Below are 24339 nucleotides of genomic sequence, written 5' to 3' on the forward strand. Positions count from 1 at the left end.
AATATCCATTTCAAAGCAACAGAATGGTTTCTGATTACAAACTGAAAAACTACTCCACATGCTTTGATTTCCAACACTCTGATCACAAATGACAAACCTGAGACCATAAAAGTGAGAGTGGCACAGCAAGGTACATCTGCATTCAAACTGTATAGGGCTTGCGCTGTGGCACAGTAGGTTAAGCCTCCACTGTTCGCAACCCATGTGGGCACCAGTTCATGTCCCAGCTGCTCTTCTTCTGATCCAGCTCTCTGCTAATGGGCTGGGAAAGCAATGGAACATAGCCCAAGAGCTTGGGCCCTTGCACCCACGTGGGAGACCTGGAAGAAGCTCCTGGCTCCTGGCTTCAGATCAGCCCAGCTCCAGCTGGCTGTTGCGGCCATCTGGGGAGTGAACCAGCAGAGGGAAGACCTCTCTCTCTGTCTCTCCCTCTCTCTGTAATTCTGTCTCTCAAATAAATAAATATTTTAAAAATAAATATTTTTAAATAAATAAAAAGAATATATGATGTTGAGTTTAGAAACATTTTCTTTTACCTAAGTTATCTCAGCAAATACTAAAAAGAGTATGTAATGAAAAGGACACAATTCAAGAAAAATCAGGTTTTTGAAAAATCTATTTGGAGAAAAATGTAAAGAAAGCTATCTATGAAATGAACACAGAATAAAAACTAGGACTTCAAATGTACACTGAACAATCAATGCAATGATAGGTAACAATTATTTTTCTGATTACTCCATGGTAAGTAGTATTTTTAAAGTGCCTTTTAGATATTTTACATTTATATTTTATATAACAGAAGAGTTATTTTGCTTCCATTGATAAACTAGAAGAAGACCTGGTAATCCTACCTAAATCTTAAAGATGTCCAAATGTGTATGAACCTTGTGATATTTCACTGGATTTGGTAATATGACATGGGTATAGCAATTATTGAACAGATTTTTGCATTTTGGATAAAAATATAAGTTCAATTCAATGCAGTTTCCTATTCCTGTAGGTTTTGTTTTCAGAGGAAAATATAGAAAAATACAGAAGTAATTGCTACTTCTGGATCCACCCCCACCTCTGACTCCCTGTCCCCCTGCCAACAACCTATACCTCTTATAAAGCTGCTTGTATTGTATAAACTCTGGAATAATAAAGAGTAAAAGCACCTGTCATTCAGGACAAGAATTTGGTCAAATTACAGAAAAGTAAAGCTGCATTTTCAGAGTAATATCTCTGTATGAATGAAACTATACAAACCATTGAAGACTGACAGCTGAGTAAACCTAGAATTTAGATATTAGAAAAAAATCTTTCACCTTTGCTAAAACTGGGTCACATCAGTCATCACCTTCATTCAACAGTCAGTGAATCTTAATGCTGTAAAATGGAGCGGGTAGATAGTTTCCCCTGATTCTTATAACACGTATGCATTTAAAAACAGTCAATCTGTTAAAAAGGGAAGCCACGTTTATTTGATCTGGCTTTTCAGCCTCCCTGTATATGCATTAGCCACGCAGAGGGAGAGTTCATAGGACTCCTGGAAAAATGGATACATGGTAATTAGCTGTGCCTCGTTTAGTAACAGGCATTAATATGAGCAAGTGAGCTAAATATTCCATAATTGAAGAGTATCTCTTAGAAAATGAAAATTTAATTTTCTTCTGCTGCCACATTCAATTTCTCAATGGACAGGACCTGGAGGCCGCATTTTCTAGTGAATATGGTTGAATTAGAATATATGATACTTATTAAACATTCACTTATAACTCAGCTAAAATTCTCTGACATAACTTTGCATTCTAACAGAGCTGGAGCATTTGTAGTTACTGCACTTAACTCATGGACACTGTATTTTATTACTCATAGGATCAAAATAAATCCTTTATAAAATGCAAAGAAAAATATAAAATTAATGATAGAAAAAAATCACCAGAGTAAATGACCTCTTTTACAAGTTTAGACCCGATTTGGATAATAATTTACATTTGATTATTAATGTTCAAAAGTAAATTGCCCTTTGGAATTAAGACAGATCATTTATATATTAAACATGTAAAAGCTAATTGTCACTCAGCTCATTAGGTATTCATCAATTACTTCTCCTTGAGAATAGACTTTAGTGGAATCATTCTACATCTATGTTTTATCATGGAAAGATTTGCATGTTAAATATCTTAGTCTAAAAGAAAAAAATCAATCATCTGGTTTGAGTACCTTGATTTTTATACGTAGACTAAGAAAAAGATGGCTACATATTGATTATATTTTGTGACCATATAATATATAACAATGCTATGTAATGAATATGTAACATAGGATAATGTTATCTTGTGAATATACTACATAGTGTGCCATCATATATTCTGAATATATAACATATTTTAATTTTCTAGACAAAAATTATCTTAAGTTTTTGGAAAAATAAATATCTAGATAAGATTTCCTTTTAAATGATAATTCCTAAAATTAGAATAAATATGAATAGGTTTAGGAGTTTTTAATAATTCAGCTTTAATATCAATGTCTTATCACTTTTATATGCTCATAGTAATTAATCATATTTGAAAAATTTTCTTAGAATGGAAAGAATATTGGAACTGTACTTCTACATACACACACACACACACACACACACACACGTTATCTGTTAACTGATGTGTTTTGGTTTCCAACCTAAGATGTACACATTTATACACATGTTGTATGTGTTTCCTATTTGTATGCCATATGTGGGTCTCCTGTGTGACTTGAAGGTACTCAAGGACAGGATAAATTCCTTCAGCTGGATTTCATTCTGAGCACAGTTGTAATGTCCCTTGTTACAGGGGAGAGAACCAGCTGTGCCCTAGAAGAACTTACAGAAGGAAAATGAGACCCACCAGAAGGTAAGGTCATTGTGGGCTGGCAGTAGGTCATAACAGGAGGAGCAGAAGTGAAGCCACACTGAGGGCCAGCTGCTCCACTGAGCAGTTCATAGAAGGTTTCCTAGAAGTGGTACAGACTTGCACCCTGGAAGCACAGGAACGATATTTGGCAAAGAAATGTGAGGAGGGTATTTAAGGCCAAAACAAGAGCATAAATGGTAACTCAGAAGCATTAAAAGAGCATTATGTACGTGCTATAACCACAAGCACATGAACAGAACATGCTACAAAAAGTCTGACGTGGTGGGTGGCCAGAATTACAGGATGGTAGCCAAGACATTAAAGGCTTTGCATGAATTTTATTCTTTCAGACATGGGTAAGATTTGGGGCAGAATAGGTTCTGCCTGCTTATTTATGGTTGCATCTCAGCACTGCAGACAGTGGCTTGCCTGCAGTTCTTGCAGTAACATCATAGCTACTTTTATCTTCAGGTACTATCAGCTATAATATTAACAAAATACACATGATGGTCACTGCAAATGATAGCCTGAGGCAATCAACTGAAAAACCCCCTAAAGCAAGGCTAAGAGCATTGAATCATATCTTTGGCAGGACCATGTGAGTATGAAAGAATACTACAAAAACGCATACACACAAAGAAGATAACAAAAGACTTCAAATGCAAACGCAGTGGCAAAAGCTTTTTCAGGTCAGACTTTCACAGATAGCCCATCCTCTGCACTGTGGGAGGGGTCTCACCTGGGCAGGTATACTTCCACTTTTTGCTTCTTCACAGAGTTTGCCCACTCATCAATCAGCTGTGGTTTGACCAAGGGTTCCAGGGAGGCCAATGGAACTTCTTGTCTGGACAGCACCAACATCATGCTTATCTCTTCTCCCTCATACGGTATTTCTAGGACTTGGTAGATTCCACCAGCTTCATTAGAGCCATCACTAAATTCCCCTAAAAAGAAAAGAAAAACCATAAATGGCCATATCAAAGCTTTTAAAACATATTTAAATTTGTTATAATCTTTTTTCAAAACAGTGAATAGAATGGAAAAAATTCAGGCATCTGAAAAAGAAGGTTTATTCGAAAATAGGCCCTGAAATTCAAATGAATTCTCAGCACCACAGAATTCATTTTATTTTAGAATTCCCAGAATTACTTCACATTTGTTCTAGCCTGTTCTTTGGACTTACTCTTTATTTTCAAATGAGATAATTCAATATATTTGTAGGATATCATTAGAAACAATGAGAAGTCCTAGAAAAATGAAGCCCCATCTCCACATTAGTTGTCAATCACATTTACCAACATCCTCCCTATCTCTAGAGAGAAAAAATTTGACAGTGTATTACCTGGTACACTATTATCATCACAACTACAAGTCTTGAGGCCAAAACTGCACAACCAAAACAAAATCTAGGCATTGTACAATATCTAATGCATATTATGATTAAGATCTCCAAATTAGGTAATAAGATAAACTAGGTAACTAGATTTGTGAGCTATAAATTTAACTAAATTAACTAGGCTTGTTTTTTTAAAAATTAAATCTTTAGGGCCAGCACTTTGGTGTAGCTGGTAAAGCCACTGCCTGTGAGGCCAGCATTCCATATGGGCACCAGTTCATGTCCACTTCTAATCAGCACCCTGCTAATTCTCCTGGAAAAGCAGCAGAAGATGGCCCAAGTGTTGGGCCCCTGCTGCCCATGTGGGAGACCCAGATGAAACTCCTATATCCTGGCTTCCACCTGGCTCAGCCCTGGCTGTTGTGGCCATCTAGGGAGTGAACCAGTGGATGGAAGATCTTTCTCTCTCCTTCCTTCTCTATAACTCTTTCAAATAAATAAATCAATCTTTTTAAAGGTCTTTAAAATAAACTGTATGTCACTACTTTAAAATTTCCCTGATTAAAAAGAAATAAGTGTAATGTTTTTGTTATGAATATTTTCCTATGGCTGATTGGGTTCTTCAGACATCACACTGAACACTTCGCTTTTAATATGAATAAGTATTCTCCTTTCTTACTTTGACTGCTAATTTGATCAGCTGCAATTAGTCTTTTAATATTACAACATACTTTTTAAAAATATAATAACAGCTCTAACATACTTGTCTTAAAATTACATTTCTGCTTATGACAACGATTATTACATTTCAATATAGTGTATAGGACAGACTAATATACCCTTAACTTCTGAAGAATCCAAGGAGACATCTTTGAAATTAATGCTAAAGAAAGTGAGTTGTATTATGAATACAGGCACTCAATAAATGAAACTGGGGCTGGAGCAGTGGCGTAGTGGCACTGGCATCCCATGTGGGCGCCGGTTCAAGTCCTGGCTGCTCCACTTCCAATCCAGCTTCCTGCTAATGTGCCTGGGAAAACAGCGGAAGGCAGCCCAAATCCTTGAGCTCCTGCAGCCACATGAGAGACCTGGATGAAGCTCCTGGCTCCTGGCTTTGGAACGGCCCTCTCTCTCTTTCTCGCTCTAATTTTGCCTTTCAAATAAATAAATAAATCTTTAAAAAAATAAATGAAACTATGTTTGGACAAATATTGTCCATATATTCAATGGTACTTCAGAAAGTTCATGGAAAATTAAATTAAGAGGTATGTTTAGCAGATAGTGTTGTGGCATAGAGGGTTAAGCCACAGCAAGCAACACTGGCTTTATAGACAGGAGGGCCAGTTCAACCCCTGGCTACTTCACCTCTGATCCAGCTCCCCATTAATGCACCTGAGAAAGCAGAAGAAGACGGCCCATGTACTTGTGTGTCTGCCATCCATGTGGCAGACCCAGATGGAGTTCTTGGCTCCTGGCTTCAGCCAGGCCTAGACCTGACTGTTGTGGCCAGTTGGGGAATGAACAAGCAGATAGAAAATCTCTCGCCAGATCTCCCTCTCTCTGCCACTCTGTCATTTAAACAAATAAATCTTTAAAACAAAAAGGTAAGTTTATTTTGGTACAAAGAAATTTTTGAAATCTATGCACAGTTTAATCATAATATGCATTTTCCATGAATTTTTTGGACACCTCCTATATACAAATAAGAAATAAAAATTTTTTTAAAAAGATTTTATTTATTTATTTGAGAGGCAAAGTTATAGAGAGAGGGAGAGACAGAGAGAAAGGTTTTCCATTCTCTGGTTCCCTCCCCAAATGGCTGCAATGGTTGGAGCTGAGCTGATCCATAGCCAGGAGCCAGGAGCTTCTTCTGGGTCTCCCACAGAAGGGCAGGGGCCCAAGGACTTGGGCCATCTTCCAGTGCTTTCCCAGACCATATGAGAGCTGAATCTGAAGAGGAGCAGCTGAGACTAGAACCAGCGCCCATAAGGGATGCTGGCGCCGCAGGCAGAGGATTAACCTGCTGAGCCACAGCATTGGCCCCTGAAATAAAAATTTTAAAGTGGAAAGAAAACATCCTTTTCTAGGAAGAATACTGAATACTTGTAATTCAAAACATAGTAGGAGCCCAAATCAAGTTATTAGTGGAACATAAGGTTCAATGAAAATGATCTCAAAACAAGTGACTTTTTGGAGTAAATCAGAATATTCTTATACAATGTCAGGTATTTTCAAGTGAATGAAGCCACTCTGCAGGAATGGTCAACTTTATAAATTGAAGAAACATATTGGGAACTGTTAATACATAAAATATTCATTCAGGATCTGATCACAGTCCTTTCAAAATGGAGCAAAGGAAATGAAATTGTGACACAAATTAGACTGACAAGCAGTATGAGCAATGAATATTGCATGTTCCTTCTTAGAAATGTGTTGACACACTGTAAAAAAGAAATGAAAGCCAGGACGTCTGTCTTACCATAATAAAATTCTCCTTGTTGATACATCATTGGAATTTGGACTTCACTTTCATCATCTTTTGTGAAGGAGAAGGTTCTAGTATTTTCAGGTCTGAACTGTGATTTCCAGTTCCCCTTGAAATAGACAGCATTGATGAGGGCAAGGTGAGTCACAGCATCAAAATCTCTTGGGGATACCAAGTCTTTCAACAAATCTATTTAAGAAAAAAAAATAGACAGATAAAAATTCATGTTAAATTGGAAGGCGAAGGGAAAACAAAAGATTACTAAACCCCCATATCTCAGAGTGGCTCAGAAAAACTGAATACAACCTTGTAATGAAAATGAAAAGTATCTAACTTTCAAAGGAAAAATACACACACACACACATACAGTTATATATGTGGGAATTAAGGGCATCCAAAACACTCACACCAACTGAAACAATACCAGCAGTATCTTGACACTTACACAAACCATGGAACTTCATACAGTGAAATTTCTGGCTTTGTTCATCACTTTTTAGTTGCAAGGATGTATGTAAAATTCTTAACACAGAGAAACAATAAACGTTTCTGAGTTTATGCTTGAACAATGAACATGATTAAATGTCACCCAATTCAAACTCTTCACTGTGTTTACTGGACATCTTTCTACCAAAAAAAAAAAAAAAACAAACCAAAAAACAAATAACTAATAACTATGCTTTTGACTGGATGAAAACAGGTGAGTGAAAATAAATTTAGCTTACAATGCTGTTTGCCAAAAGTTTCCACAAAAATTTGAAAACAGAGCTGCCCTATGTGTGCCACTCATGACAGAAGCCATCAGGAAAATGCAAATGAAAACCACAATTATGTTTCATCTCATCTGTTAGAGTGGATTTTATACAGAAAAATCAAGAAACAATAAATGCCAGCAAGGATGTGGGGAAAAAGGTCCCCTAATCTATTGGTAGGAATGTAAACTAGTATAGACACTGTGGAAGACAGTATAGAGATAACTCAGAAATCTGAATATTCCTACCACATGACCCAGCCACCCCACTCCTGGAAATTTGCCCAAAGGAAAAGAAATCGGTATATGAAAGAGTTATCTGTACCCCCACGTTTATTGCAGTTCAATTCGCAATAGCTAAGACATGAAATCAACCATATCATGGAATAACAGCCATAAAAATAATGAAATTCTGTCTTTTTTTTTTTTTTTTTTTTTTGACAGGCAGAGTGGACAGTGAGAGAGAGAGACAGAGAGAAAGGTCTTCCTCTGCCGTTGGTTCACCCTCCAATGGCCGCCGCGGCCGGCGCGCTGCGGCCGGCGCACCGCGCTGATCCGATGGCAGGAGCCAGGAGCCAGGTGCTTTTCCTGGTCTCCCATGGGGTGCAGGGCCCAAGCACCTGGGCCATCCTCCACTGCACTCCCTGGCCACAGCAGAGGGCTGGCCTGGAAGAGGGGCAACCGGGACAGAATCCGGCGCCCCGACCGGGACTAGAACCCTGTGTGCCGGCGCCGCTAGGCGGAGGGTTAGCCTAGTGAGCCGCGGCGCCGGCCCTGAAATTCTGTCTTTTGCAGCAAAATGGATGCAACTGGAAACCATTATACTTAGTGAAATAAACTAGTCTCAAAAAGACAAATACCATATATTTACCCTGATCTGAGGTAACAAAGTATCAAAAAATGTACCATATAGGAGTGAAATTGGCATTCTGAGATTTCATGACTATTTACAGCCTTTGTCTGGACTAATGAGGAACAGTGTTTTTTTTGTTTTTTCTTCTTCTTACTAATTGTTGAATTCTTAGTGTAGGGTTAATCTTATGAGTATAAAGTAAACTGAAAGTAGACTATTGTAAAAACTGAGAGGGTAAGAGAGGAGGGAGGAGGAGGGGTAGGAGTGAGGGTGGAAATGAGGGCAGGGTGGGAAGCATCACTATGTTCCTAAATCTGTATATATGAAATACCTGTAATTTTGATCACCTTAAAAAATTTTTAAAAACTAAAAAAGTTTCAGAGTACTCCATGGAGTGGATGAACCACGGTTTACTCAGTCTACTCTGTGTAAACTTAGAATGTTTCTAATCTTTTACACTTATAAACAATGATGCAGTGAAGAATTTTACACAAATGTGTTGTATATCATTGTAGTTCCTCTTCTTAGTAAACTCCTAGAAAGGGAACTGCTCAATCAAGAAATGAGTACATATGTACTTATGTAGATAGAACCAACTTCTTCTCCAAAGTTTTTCTTTTACATTAACAAAGAGTGCTTGCTTTCTCACAGCACTGGTAGCAGATGTGCTAAGCATTCAAAATTATTTTCCTATTTTGTAATTAATAGTATCACATTATAGTTCCATTTTATTATACAATACATATTTGAATATAGTTTATATATGTAAATATATTTTAAGGGTGAACATATTTTTATGTATTTAAGGGTCACTTAAAAATTACTTATACATATCATGTTTTTTCCATTAATTTTTGGTTTTTCTTTTTTCCTCAATTGTAAAAAATTCTTTATTCTTTTAGGACTTTAAGTCTTTTATCTGTGATAATACAAAAGAAATATTTTCTCCCACTTGGCTTTTGGTTTTGTTATGGTGTTATAGTGTTTTTGTGAAGCTGTTAGTTATGATCTTTATATTCTATGTAGTTAAATAATTTTGTTGTTGTGATTGAATTTTAAGTCATAGTTAGACCCAGGTGAGATCCAAGTCAGAAATTAATTTTATCATTTTTCTTCCAACCACGTTCTCAGACTTATCTATCTCTGTTACATTTCAGGTTTATTCATATATATGGTCTAAGGTATAGATCTCCTATAATTTTTAAATAGTCTTCAAGTGATTGGAGGTTCTACTTTTATTGTATGGTGAATTTCCATGGGTCTTATTCAGGATTGTGCTCTATCTCACTGGTTGTTCTGTCCACTCATGGACAAGGTCCACACTAGTTTAATTACAGGAGTTTTACAATTTTTTTTTTTACATTTTATTTAAACATTTATTGAAAAGTAGATATCAACTTAAAAAGGAATGCTTGTATGAAATGAGATATAATAAAAGCTTTTTTCATACTATTTGTTGCACTCATTACTTAGCATAGAGTTACTCTTACAAAGTTATGTGTAAAGTTATTTGAAAATAGATCTTAGTAAAAAATAAGAATGGGAATAGGAGAGGGAGGAGGAAGAAAGGTGAGAGTACGGTTGGGAGGGTGTGTTTGGTGGAAGAATCACTATGTTCCTAAAGTTGTTTACAAAATGAATGAACTTTGTATACTTTAAGTAAAAGTTTTCTGGTAAAAAAAATTTGTTTCAAAAACTTTTAAAACAGATTTTCATAATTCAATCTAGTTTAGGTAAGTTATTATTCTTGATTTATTCTTTAAATATTAAACAATTACAGCTCTCTTCTATCCTATATTTTACTCTCTCAGTTGAAATATGCTCTGTATTCTCTGTATATGCTCTGTGTATAAACACAGCACTTTTTAAGGCAGAAGGTGCCCTAATATTTTGGTTATTATAGGACAGAGAGTATCTGATGAGGTTATTTTTATCCTGAATAAAATTTTAGATTAACATTATTTTAGAGAGTTTTGGCAAAATGACTTTATTACAGGTATAGTAATCTATTTTCTGTAGTTTCATTTTTTAACCTAGTTTCAACTATGTTGCTGGAAAAAAGATGAAAACTAAATGATAAAGTATGAAACATTTGGAAAACATAAATATATTTAAAAATATTAATGAGAAATAAAACTAAAAATAGTGCATTTTTTTCTAATTCCTCATCATTTATTTGGGTTTAACATGGACTTCTTTATTAAGAAAAATGAATCCTATACAATTTTTATGTTATTAATCAAACTCTGTGTTTCTGAAGCTGACAAACATCTTTAAATTCTGATCTAACCCTCTCTTGTTTTATTTTAATCATTTTCTGTTAAAGGAGCCAAAAACTGTCTCATTCTGTCTAGAAACTAATTTATTAAATAGTTGGCTCAATCAGAGAGTACAGATTTCAGATTAAGAGGACCAATATTCTACACATGCCAAAAGATTTTACTGTTTTTTTCAATGCTCATTCATATATAATGTTGCTAAAATAGACCACAACCAATACAAAATAATTATTACATACCAAGCTGAATGCTAGCAAAGGGAGCGAGGAAACATATGCCTTTGGAAATAAAAGAGTTAAAGCCAAGTTGTAAGAGAAACAAAGGAAAGAAATGACATACTATTGGTGCTATTCTCCACCCATCTATTGATGTGGTTGGCCACGGCTATATTTTGACTGAAGTCCACATGATTCACTTCTGCATTAAAGTATTTTTTCAACATTTGCAAAAACTCCTCATTGACATGAAATCCATTTTGCACAAAGAGGGAATTGGCAATTTTCATCACATACTGGCTCTCGTCAGCAGTTACCATGTCAGAGAAATCCTTCAAGAAGGAAAATTCTTCACCTGCAAGATGAGAGAGGATGCTTATTAATAGAGAAACGTGGTGAGAGATCAAGGAGTGGAGGAGCACTGAACATGACAAGGGACATTAAAAGAGCAGGGGCTCAAGGGAACTGTACCAGGCTTATTGTTCACATTGCATGGTAAGGATTTTTCAATGTTTGTTCTGTATCTTGATGTTCAAATTAACTTTCTGTACATTAATATTATAAATTTGGTTAGTTTCTACAAAATAGAGATGTTTTATGTTATTTTCTTTCAAAGTATTCGGGTTAGTTTCATTAAATTAGTTTTATTTTATAATTATCAGGAAGAACTAAGTTTAATTATATTGCATAAAATTCATGATATTTCTCTAAATTTTACTCTCATTGGACCTTTAAAAAGTCTTGTAACTAGAAAATCTATTAGAACTTGTTTCAGTTCTTAACTTTTAAATGAGTTAATTCACTTGTACCTTAGGTGCATTAAAATATAAAATTTACATAATTTCAAAGTTATTACAATATTTTTGGCTGGAAATTTTCTGTTACATACATAACTTTTATAATAACACACTGTTTCAAAAAAAATTCATTAATATCATTTAAAGATACAATTGGCTTTAAGCCAAAATATCTGATATTCTTGAAGAACCATGTTTTTTTTTTAAAGATTTTATTTATTTATTTGATAGGTAGAGTTACAGACAGTGGGAGAGAGAGAGAGAGAGAGAGAGAGAGAGACAGAAAGGTCTTCCTTCCGATGGTTCACTCCCCAAATGGCCACAACAGCCAGAGCTGCACCAATCCAAAGCCAGGAGTCAGGTGATTCTTCCCAGTCTCCCATGTGAGTGCTGGGGCCCAAGCTCTTGGGCCATCTTCTACTGCTTTCTCAGACCATAGCAGAGAGCTGGATTGGAAGAGGAACAGCAGGGACTAGAGCGCCCATATGGGATGCCAGCGCCACAGGTAGAGGATTAACCTACTGTGCCATAGCGCTGGCCCAAACCATGTTGCTTTTTTTTTATATACAGCATGTAAAACAGTTATAATTTTTCATTTATTTCTGTGATAATTGATGCATATAAGCTTTCCCCCTCTAGATTAGAAACCTCAGAATCATGCTTAGTGCTGTTTATCACAGTGGGGTTTATTTAAGTAATAATGATTTTAAAAAGATGTGATTTCCTTAGATTCACTGTGCCATAAATGGAGCTAAGAATCAACATCTTTCTTATTGCTTTATCTTTCTCCTAGCCATATTATCTAAATGAGATTATTTCTTCTCCTTCGTAAATATTGCTGCCTCTGGCATAAGACAACACAACTGAGTTCAAAGCTAAAGTCAAACTGTCTGGAGAAATCAAATCTAAGCACACTTACCATTTTTCAGGCTATCATATCCCATTGAATGGCGGATTTCTCTCAGGGTAGACCCCTGGGCCCCAAGTTCCATCATTCCCATTGCAAGGGCAATGCTCAGTGGAGAGAAGAGGATATTTTCGTCTTCCCCAGTGGATCGAAGATGGTTATACATATTCACTGACAACTCAGCAATGGTTTCATCAGGGAAAGGGGCCCCTGAAGCCATACTTTGCAGAACCAGCAAAGAGAAGAGTCCAAGCAAAGCCATATTGGAATACAGTTTCAAGCCTACAAAACAAATATTTACATATGAATTATTAACTATTATTATTTCAGAGAAATAGAAGAAATATATAAAGAATTATATCTTGGTAAAGTTATAAAGTGGGTCAAAGTTTTGTAGACACAGTGTTTATAATGAAAGTCCCCATTAAAGGATATATTGAAAAGTACTGCTTTTAAAAGGTCAATTAATAGCCAAATGAACAGTAACACTGGAAAGTTCTGAGGATTCTTTCAGTAATAAGATAGCCATGGATCTCACCTCCATGAGCTTCAGACTATGCATACATGCATATACAACAAGGATGTATAACTCGTGTTTGCTGATGCTACTTTCTCAGTTTGTCACAGCCTTGCTCCATATATTTCGATCATGATCCTGACCCAACTTACTCTAGCTTCCATAAAACTATGTGGGTCCAGAACCATCATGATGAAAATCAGATATGTACAGGGCTCATTATGGACTACTGAAGTCAAGCATTTGAAAATGCCACTTTCCCATTTCCTACATTTTGTAGAATGAATGCATCTTGCAGCTGGGTCACCCACAGGTGAGAAGAGATCTCACACACACACCTGTCACAAGTCCAACTTTACTCAGCCCAGGCTGCAGAGTCCACAAGACGTGGTAACCCAGAGAAGGCGCAGGCGTAGCACATCCTTGTAGGTTGTTCCTTACATGCTGGGTTCCCTGAGAGGCTACTGCTCTCCGTGACAATCTTTGGGCAGGGAAGAGTCTCCTACCCAAGTTGGGAATGAAGCTGAATTCTTGCCGCAACACTGTCCTGCTATTCAGACTTTTGTTGTTTTGTCAGCCGATACCAACAAAGGGGTAATTCTGTTTAAGTGAATGTCTCCAAAATCAGGCTAGTCTGGTACGTGAACCAACCGGAAGGGCTTAAGGCCATGCTCTGTCACGCGAGGAGAAAGTAGCATCAGGGCCCGTATATCTCTGAATACTATGTCTGCCTCTTATGCCTCGGTTTCTCCAGAAGTCCTATCTCAGCCCAACTCGCACACAAGGGGGACAGGATTGCTTGTCCTATATATGCTCCCATTTTGTCACTGCCGTCATCTAGAAAGCTAAATTGTGTATACAAACAATTAAGTCACTTGCTTAGTCTTGACTTTTTTTAAAAAAAATCCATCATTAAAACCATATGTAAAGTGATACTGAGCAAACACATTTGGAAAATTGTATTTTAATTAGGGTTGAGCATTAACAGTCTCCATTACTCAATTAGCAGAGTGCATACACATTTAACTGAAGAGCAGTAGGTTTCCAACAGGCTTTTTATGCAGATCTTAATGAGTCCTGTAATATCTGTAATTCCTGTTTCAGAGAACTGCCTGAAAACATCTTCTAAATCCTTCACATTTTAAGGTTAGAAGCGTTGTCTTCTTGTCTGAAAAGTCCCAGGTTCCTCCCCCAACACCCCCCACCCCTGCCCGGACTACCTCCCATCCCATGTTCAGGCTGATGTCACTGCTGCTTGTTTAGGATGGTGTCACCAGCTCCTACGTGAACATGGATTCCCACCACCTCCACTACTCAAGCGATAGCTACTGCGGCTGGGCAGACTCTGTCCTTCATGCTGCAGTGGCACAGAAGCCAGGTGCCAAGAGCACAGCTGTTCTGCCAGGCTGCTGACCCCAGCCTCCACTGGCACTGTGCAGCTACGGCGGCATTCTCGCTGCAGACAAGCCAGGACAGGGCAGACATACAGCATATGGAGCCATTTTCCCTCCTGATCCATGGACCCCTCTAAGTTTAAAGAGGACATAAGACTTAGCCAGCATTTAATGTATGGGATGTAATACTATTTCATGGAACTTACATCCAAGTCAAATTCAAAAGCCCATGGTCTTAATCATTACACAACACTGATTGACTGATCTTTCATCTGCTGGTTCACTTCCCAAATGGCTACAACAGCTGGGGCTGCTCCAGGTCAAAGCAAGGAGCCTGGAACTCCATTCAGGTCTCCCCATGTGAGTGGCAGAGACTCGGGCACTTGGGTCATCTTCAGCTGCCTTCGTAAGAGCATTAGCAGGGAGTTGGATTGGGAACGAAGCAGCCAGGACTCCTACAGGCCCTCCGATATGGGATGCTGGTGTCGCAGGCAGCGACTTAACCCACTGTGTTACAACACTGGCCCCTGACATACATCTTAACTTCTGTGCTGTAAAGAACCGACCCTGGGCCTCACTGTTTTTATTTAATGTTAGCTACTCTAAGACAAAACAATTAAATTCACTTTATGGTAGGTGTATCTGTCAGTCAACGACACAGTTAATTAGAAACCACTGCATTTAACATGAGTATCAAATTTCAGGATAGAAAAGGATTTTATTTATATGAAGCAAATGCCAACTTATTGCCAATAAATAAGCATTCCAGAATACAGAGTCAAGTCTATAAGGTTTACAGGCATTTTTACTTACAAGTGAATTTACCATGAGACCATGTTAGTAATAGCTAACATTTGTTAAGTATCTACGAGGACTATCTTAAACTTTGCAACCACCACATAAGTAGGAATTTGTATTGTTATCATTTTATAAGTAGAAATGCAGCTTTTGAGAGGGGAGGAACTTGCTCAAGGTTATTTGGGAAGTCCAAGAGCCAGACTGAATCCAAAGCATGTGTAAAGGGACTTAACTACTAAGGTAAACTGCCTCTCCAATCTTGGATAACTGATGAGAAGATAAGAGACTTCAAGAGCAGACTTGGATTTAAGTCCCAGGTCTGAAAACACCCATGTGAACATTAGCAAGTCACACACAATCTCTCAGCCCTAGATTCCTCATTTGTGTAATGAAGAAACTAATTTCTAATCCATGAGATTAAGAGAAAGAATGATTGTGAAACACACACTATAAGCCACTAGTTATACTGACAGAGGCACTACTGTGAGAAACTATGTGTGTGTGTGTTTTTTTTTTTTTTTTGGACAGGCAGAGTGGACAGTGAGAGAGAGACAGAGACAGAGAGAAAGGTCTTCCTTTTCCGTTGGTTCACCCACAATGGCTGCTGCGGCAGGTGCACCGCGCTGATCTGAAGCCAGGAGCCAGGTGCTTCTCCTGGTCTCCCATGTGTGTGCAGGGCCCAAGCACTTGGGCCATCCTCCACTGCACTCCCTGGCCACAGCAGAGAGCTGGACTGGAAGAGGAGCAACTGGGACAGAATCTGGAGCCCTGACCAGGACTAGAACTCAGGGTGCCGGTGCTGCAGGCGGATGATTAGCCTATTGAGCCATGGCGCCAGCCACTATGTTTTCTGTCTAGGTATATTTGCCAAGTCAAACAAGAGGCAGTAGAGTCAATGTGAGGAGTTCATCATTCCCTCTGGCCCATCTAATGTAGCACTGTTATCCATTCATTCGGCCAAGACATCAAAATATATAAAGGATGTTGTCCTCCAGGAACTTCTACCATTGTATATGAATGTACCATGCACTAAGTGGTTCTTATATTTTTAAGGAAAGACAGCCTTTTAAGGATGAAGGGATGGGTAAACCATCCCTTAAAAAATGCATGTACCGGATAACAGAAGATTGCATTCACTGACTTCATGTTAAGAACCCTCTGGTCCATGGCAGATGGTCCAGATGCAGAATTATGTAGTGTTTGGTGGAACTGTAGGTCTGATGGTTTCTCTTCCTGGGGGCCACAGAGATGTCAAAGCCACAAATGCATCCTTCAGGCTTGTAGAGGGCTCCTGTAAAGAGTGCTCATCAACTTTGTGGGAAAGGGTACTTCCAGGGAGGTGAGCAGCAGGCTCTTGATTACATCTTCTGCTAAGAAATCAGAAGCCATGTGGCTGTGAGTGGTGGGGGCTGGTTATTACAGGAAATTGTTTTGAAAGAACTCTGAACTGGAAACACATGTTTATCCACAGCCACATGATCTTTTCTTTTTGGAAGGTAAGCATTCCAGTTTGCAAACAAAATCACTTCCATTAGGCTGGTCCAGCCTTTCTGATTCCACTTCCCCCAGCCCTGAAGTCCTGGCCTCTCTACCTCGGCTGCCTCTGATTACTTTTGAGTGCGTTTTCTGAATGGCAATGGGGTGCAGAGTTCAGTGGTGGTATGGTAGTGAATTTCCTTTCCCTGTCCTACCTTGTAAATGCATGTGTTCTCCAAGCATCCAGTCCTGGCCTCCATTGTTCTCCGTAAAACATTCCTCATGTCCCCTCACGAACTCTCAAATAAAAAGTACTTCAATTCCCTATTCAATCTCTTCTCTCAAATAAGAAAAATTCTAGCTCTAGATTTATTTATTTATTGTATTAATTTCTAACGTGCATTGCTAACTGTTCTTGGGATGTTTACTCTTCAACTTCTGCTGGCACTTCTAATTCAAGGTAGCTCAAACAGGGGTCTGTATCTATCAAACTCATTCTTTTTTCTTAAAACATCAAAGTCTCTGACCCTTCTTAACCTTTTTTTCCTCATGCTCAACAATGTGCTGACACTTAATGAGGTGGTCTGTATGTGTTTCCAGTAGTTCATGTGTTGGCAACTTCATCCCCCATGTGGTGCTGTTGGGAGGTGGGGTCTCGTGGAAGGTGTTTATGATTAATGCTGTTATTGCAGAAATAGGCTCATTATCATGGGATTGGGTGGAGTTCAGCTCCCCTCCGCTCTCTCTTGCCCTCTTTGCCCTTCTGTCGTGCAATGATGTAGCAAGAAGGCCCTCTGCATAAGCTGGCTCCTCAATCCTGGTCTCCCAGCCTCTAGTACTGAGTCAGTAGATTTATACTCTTTATGCGTTACCCAGTCTGTGGCATTCTGTTGTCACAGCATGAGGCAGGCTGACACTCGTTCCATACTGCACTCCCAGCACCACCCCTCCCACCACCCCATGACCATTTCCATGGCTGCAGGAGCAGTTCTTTCTCTCAATTCATTCTCAGTGACTACACCAGCCATTCTCTGAACCCTACGTTACTGCCCTGTTCAATCCAGCATATGAATAGCCTTCAGGTTAACTGTTTTGATGTACCCTACGGCCAGCTTATGCCTATATTTACAAAGCCTCAGAAGCTCTTCCATGTTGTAGACCAAAAGTCAAAATCCCTACTCCTGTACACTGTGACCCAGTGCAACTTTCTACCCACCCTTCTCCTTCACGGATCCTGCAGTTCTAGTCAGATTCCCTTTTGCGGCTCATTTCCCACAGTGTCCCTCTCCTGTTGCTGGCTTATCTAAATCTGCTTCTGGAACAATTCCAGACCAGTTTCATAAGTTCAAATCCTAGGTACTCCACAAGATTCTGTTCCTCTTTCATCTCCTTCATGAATACCCTCTGGTTCTTCAGTTCAAATGGCATTTTCCTCTGCCTCTGGGGGAAATTTTTATCCTGTTTCACCAATAGTACACATGACCGCCTCCTTCTTTATAGAAAATTTTATGCATGCATCATGTCCTTTCCTAGTCTTTTTGAAACAAAAGTGAAAGTGTATTCATCTTTGTACTTCTTAAGATAATCAGAATAAGAACCTAATGAGTTACACATACTAGGAGCCAAATGAATATTTATTGAATTAACATTGCATGAGATGCAGGTCCATGATGCTGCATTAGAAGGAACAGCAAGAGAAGCTGCCACACCTGAACTGATCTCAAGGCTAATTTAATCTGAGCCCAGAGGTAGAAGCTCATTTCCATTATTTATTCCCTTTGACAAAGTGTTTCCTCATTGAGTGTGAGACCATCCTTCCAACCTGACAAAGTGACACTGTCACCAACTCTGGCACAATGCAATGGCTGGGCATGTGATGCATTAACAACAAGTACATCACCTTGAGCAATCACAAAAGGTGGTATCCAAACATGAGTGTATTAACATCAGTCTACAAAATGCCAGGGCCCCAGTTTTAATAATAATAATCAATAGATTCTCAAATGTGTTACTCTCACACAGAGCATTATTCTGAAGCTACTGAATGAAAAATACTTTTACATAAAAACAACAGGGGGCTGCAGTATAACAGTAACAGTGCTGTGGTAGTAGAAAAGGTAGAAGTAGTAAGCAATGAATAGGTGATCATTAATTCTCACATTTTTCCTCATTGTTGCCAGTGAAGGATAGGTTGTATGTATGTATGGATGAAAACACTTCAGAAAGTTCATGGAAAAATGGAATTAAAAGGTAAGTTTGGGGACAGCATATGGCACAGTGGTGAAGTTGTCACTTGGGGTGGCCACATTCCATATTGGAGTATCTGCTTCAAGTCCCAGCTACTCCACTTCTGAACCAGCTTCCTGCTAATGTGCACCCCGGGAGGCAGCAGATGATGGTTTAAATACCTGGGTCCTGCTACCCCCATGGAAAACTTTGACTGAGTTCTGTGGTCCTGCTTTCAGCCTGGCCTAGTACTGGCTGTTGCAGTGGGGGAATGAACTAGCGGATGGAAGATTTCTCTCTACCTGTCTCTGTCTCTGCCTGCCTTTCAATTAAAATGGAAAATAAATAAAAAACTAAAATGTAATGCGAGTTTCAAAAAAGAGGTTTATTTTGGTGCAAAAAATTTTGGAATCTGCAGATTTTTTTCATGTATATTTTCTATAAACTTCTTGTATGTATGTATGCATAGATTTCATTTTTTTGCACCAAAATAAATTTATCTTTTAATTCCATTTTCCACAAGCTTTTTGAAGTACCCTCATTGTATAAAATACTTCTGAAAATACTTATTAAAATAGGGAACTAAATATTGTAACTGAGGTACAAGACATCACAAAACTAAAAATTAACACTCTAAAAAGATTTTTTTTTCAATTTGCCTGAAGGTTAATCTTATGGAGATTGATTATTCATTACTCCATTAGGCTTTCCTGATCACCCAACTATTTAAAGTTTTTTTTAATGGTTTTTTAATTATAAGTTAAATTTCAGTAATTGAGAAAAATGACTGAAGGTCTTTTTGCTGTTAAAAAAAAAGCCATAAGAAATAACTAAAAATAAATACCTAAAATAAATAATATTATTTTGAAGTCCTCCTGCCTGTGAATTTTCAGACTTTTTTTTTTTTTTTTTGCATGCAAAGGACTAGCAGTTCCTTTGATTGAAGGAATCAACATATAGCTCCTAAATTTTCATTTTATCAAGTCAATGTACTGGGGTAGGAGTAAGAAAAATAATGAAAACAACACCTATTTCAATCACATAAAACAATGAACATTTCAACATGAAAATAAGACCTTTAAAGGGGGTATATTTAGGGGCCAGCACTGTGGCACAGTGGGTAAAGCTACCACCTGCAGTGCCGACATCCCATATGGGTGCTGGTTCAAAACCTGGCTGTGCCATTTCCGATTCAGCTCTCTGCTATGGCCTGGAAAAGCAGTAGAAGACAGCCCAAGGCCTTGGGCCCCCGCACCATGTGGGAGACCTGGAGGAAGCTCCTGGCTCCTGGCTTCAGATCGGTACAGCTCTGGCCCTTGCAGCCAATTGGGGACCAGAGGATGGACGACCTCTCTCTCTCTCAGTCTCTCCTTCTCTCTGTGTAACTCTGACTTTCAAATAAATAAATAAATCTTTTTAAAAAATTTGCATGGACGGATGCAATTCACTACTCTTTTTTCAGTTTGCCATATTTTGGTAAGAACTTTAGGACTGATGGGTGTGTTCCACTCCAACTTTGTAAAGCATTGCTTTCACTTCAGTTAGCACTAGTGCACTTGGTGAAAGCACAAACAAGGTGCACACCGTATTTTCTTACTTCACTGAGAGAAAGGTTTAAGTTTCGGTCAGCAGCAGTGAGGCGGGAAATCAGGCAAAGGAGTTTTCAAGCAAAAAAAAAAAGCACCTTTTGAAACAATCTGCACTTTAGCAACCTATCATTTAGTAAATTTCCTCAGTTGCACTGCGAATGGCGCTTCATCCCTCCCTCATTTTTAACTTTTCTGAAATTGGAATAAATTTGATTATCAATGTCCACAGAAGCTAGTGAGTCCTCAGGCACAAAGGGAAGCTGTGACACAGCTGTCACTTCCTGTGCAAGTGTCATAGCCCGGCAGGTGTGAGCTTTAGGCTATTTGTTTAACTGTGTTCCTCGGTTGACTTAGTGGTGCTGCCTCTCACAGTTGAGTTTTTTCTTACACTTGAATCTGGAACTATTCTCACTAGGACATTCCGTGTATACAGAATAGAACAGAAAGGGTCATAAAGGATGTAAATTTACGGTAAGCAATGCAAATATTCATCACTCAAGAAAGGATCCAACTGATTTTCTTGCAAAACAACGACCACATATTTTACGAAGGATCCAAGAATAGAAGACACATGCAAATAGATAAATCTGTGCAAGTAGATAAATCTTTTGTCCTTGGGATACACAAAAGGACTATCTGTTAGATGCCAAGCAGTACAGTTAAAGGCTGAGAATTTGCCAAATCTCTCAGAATAAATCATAGTTCTCAAAGAGAGAAAGGTGAGTGACTCAGGAGGATGATTGCTCAGGTGCTAAACTGTCAGAGCTTCCTGATGATTTTGAAAATTAGCTGTGTAACCTCAGGTACATAATTAAGTTGAAATGTGTGTGTAGGGTAGGAGTGTGGGGGTGGATTACACAAATAATCAAATGGAAATGTAGAGAATATCCCAGGATTCTTTGAAATGCCTATGATTACATTTTCAATCACAAAGGCACTAAAAGGGTTTCAATCAGAAAATGCATTATGAAAGTATCATGTCATGAGCATGATGAATGATGGGCAAAAGTGAATCAGAAGAATGGTAAGAAGGTTTAAATTTAAACTTTCACTTACCAAAGGGGTAACACATCATGGTATAAATAAATATATGCCTCTGCTTTTCTTTTTTTTAAGAAGTGCAAATTTTTTTTCTATTTTAAATTTTCTTTCTTCCTAAAAACTGCTTCTAAATTGAGATGTTTCATAAAACCAATGGGTCAAAACCAAGAGAAAAAGACAACAAAGAGGTTTAATTCTGTAATCACATCAATAAAACTAGGATACTGTTAGTGCTCAGAAAATAGTACCCCAAAATATGGCACCTTGGTGTGTTGGTTTAAATTGAAGGTTCTTTGAAAACCACCTATGATGGAAGAGCCTTCATTTTGATATTTTATCTGCCTTAAGACCAGACCCACCGCAGGAAACACAATTGCCTTCTGTGCCTTCCTATCTCTGAAATGTCATTCTCCATCTCAGAAAGAAGATCAAGGAATGTACCCACACTTGGACTGACTGTCCAAAAATATGGTCAGCCTCTATGGCTCATTCAAATTTCAAAAGGAATCATTCTCCAAGCTAATCTGCATCTCCTCCATCCATGCATCTCCCCCAAATCATTTACTATTTCTCTAAGCCACCTGATTCTCCCACATCTCTCTCACCAATGAAGTGGGGATATAAGCCTCAAGCTTCTAGCTTTTTGTTGAGTTCTCATACTTTGTATGGTTCTTGTGCATATGCACACTAATAAATTTCTTCACAGCTTTTCTCCCGTTAGTCTGCCTATTGTCAATCTGCTTCAAACCAAGCCAGTCAGTCGGCCAAACCTCCACAGGGTAAGTTCAAATGTCCGTGATTTGACCCTTTCTTCTCTTTTTTCACATTTGTCTCTAGCCACACAGCCCACACGCTCTTAACTTGCAGTTTTCAATAGGATACATGTTTATGTTATTTCTCTCTGAACTACTGAATTAAGCAAAAAGAAATGTTCTTTGAGTATCTCTCAAATGAGGTAACCTTGAGCAAATGGCTGGATAAATCAAAAGGGCAGAACCATGGAGAGAGTAACTTATAAACCAGTGGGCGTTATGGCAAAGCAGATTATGTGGCTGTTGTAGGAATTTGGGGAGTGAACTAATGGATGGAAGATATTTCTCACTCTGTCTCTCCTTCTCTCAGTCATGCTGCCTTTTAAATAAACAAACAAATATTTTTTTAAAAAAAGGATGTAATTTAACAGAAAAGTTATGAAAGACTTGGAAATAGGCTAAGATGATGACTGAGTGTTTTGGATAGTAAATGGCATTGTCTGAAAAACATACACTTTCTTTTTTTAATGATTTACTTTATTTGAAGGGCAGAATTACGAGGCAGGAATGAGGGAGGGAGGGAGGAAGGGAGAGAGAGAGGGAGAGAGAGAGAGAGAGAGATCGATCTTCCATCCTTTGGTTCATTCTCCAAATAGCCACAACAGTCGGGGCTGGGGCAGGCCAAAGCCAGGAACCAGAAACTCCATCTGGGTCTCTCAAGTGGGTGACAGGGCCCAAGTACCTAGGTCATCTTCTGTTGCCTCCTCAGGTGCATTAGCAGGGAGCTGGATCAGAAGTGTTGCAACTGGGACTTGAACTTGTGTTCATATGGGATGCCAGTGTTGCAGGCAGCAGCTTAACCCATGGTGCCACCATGTCAGCCCCAAAAATACACTTCTGACTTGTCTGACTCTGGTCTGCATTCTTCCTTTGAACAATTTCACAACTCCCTAAGTTGTAGAAGGCTGATAGTGAAGGAAAAAATTCTTTTCTACTAAAATGAACATCACACACTTATGGTAGAATGCAACTTATTACTGCCCTGTGGATATTGACCAATTTTGCATCTATTAAGCAAATTAATTGTGTTATTTCTGGTAGGCTTACATGCTTGTATGCCTTTTAGATTCTCAGCTTAATTCATCATACATCTTATTGGTTCTCTCATTAATAAGCTAAACAAAATGTTTGACACATGTTCACTTTTATTTGCATGAAAGTCAAGATTATAACCTATTAAAAATAATTGTCCTTGGCCAGCGCCGTGGCTGACTAGGCTAATCCTCCACCTGCGGCACTGGCACCCCAGGTTCTAGTCCTGGTCAGGGCACCTGTTGTGTCCCGGTTGCTCCTCTTCCAGTCCAGCTCTCTGCTGTGGCCTGGGAAGGCAGTGGAGGATGGCCCAAGTGCTTGGGCCCTGCACCCGCATGGGAGACCAGAAGGAAGTACCTGGCTCCTGGCTTTGGATAGGCGCAGCGCGCCGGCTGTAGCAGCCATTTGGGGGGTAAACCAATGGAAGGAAGACCTTTCTCTCTGTCTCTCTCACTGTCTAACTCTGCCCGTCAAAAAAAAAATTGTCCGTTAACTGCTTTTTTAAATCCTTAGAACTAGAAATTTTTCTTTCCAACAATGTTTTTGCTTTTATGGGATAATCCAATGATCAGAGTAGAAAGGAACTGAAACGTTGCCCTTTTCTTAAGTACTAGGCATTCCTTAATTACTGGCTGAATTGGTTCCATACCAGTGATAGCCCAAAGTGATTTGGTAGAACTCTGTAGCTGGGACTTACCGATTAACAGCAACCAGCAGTGATCTTACTGCATTACAAGAGTAAAATTCCAAAGTGTTTTGCACTTATACAAGAGCACAGTCAGGCCTGGTGATCTGCCTATTTAGGTCAGTCTTGGGAATGTAAGGAAACAACCAAGGAAATAAGGTGCCAAAAAAAAACCCAGAATTTCTACAATATTTTGGTATACATATATTTTCAAGTTATTATTTATTTATGTTACCTGAAAGGAAAAACAAGAGAATCAGAAAGGCATTT

At 38.6% G+C, this 24339-nt stretch overlaps 1 protein-coding gene across 4 annotated transcripts in view; it reads right to left on the reverse strand.

Moving 5' to 3' along the window:
• SERPINI1 (serpin family I member 1) overlaps positions 1–24339 on the reverse strand; it is an 89136-nt gene that overhangs the window by 24831 nt on the left and 39966 nt on the right. For all 4 annotated transcript variants that reach the window (XM_070073192.2, XM_089331004.1, XM_008266443.5 and 1 more), the window contains 4 exons: positions 12512–12781; positions 10920–11150; positions 6692–6886; positions 3616–3820 (listed from right to left, as the gene is read on the reverse strand). In XM_070073192.2, the coding sequence (XP_069929293.1) occupies positions 3616–3820; positions 6692–6886; positions 10920–11150; positions 12512–12761 (881 nt within the window). In that variant the 5' untranslated portion in view covers positions 12762–12781. The remainder of the gene's footprint in view (positions 1–3615; positions 3821–6691; positions 6887–10919; positions 11151–12511; positions 12782–24339) is intronic.

Source organism: Oryctolagus cuniculus, chromosome 4, assembly GCF_051225735.1.
Source record: "Oryctolagus cuniculus isolate XC-2025 breed Fujian yellow rabbit chromosome 4, ASM5122573v1, whole genome shotgun sequence".
Lineage (NCBI taxonomy): Eukaryota > Metazoa > Chordata > Mammalia > Lagomorpha > Leporidae > Oryctolagus > Oryctolagus cuniculus.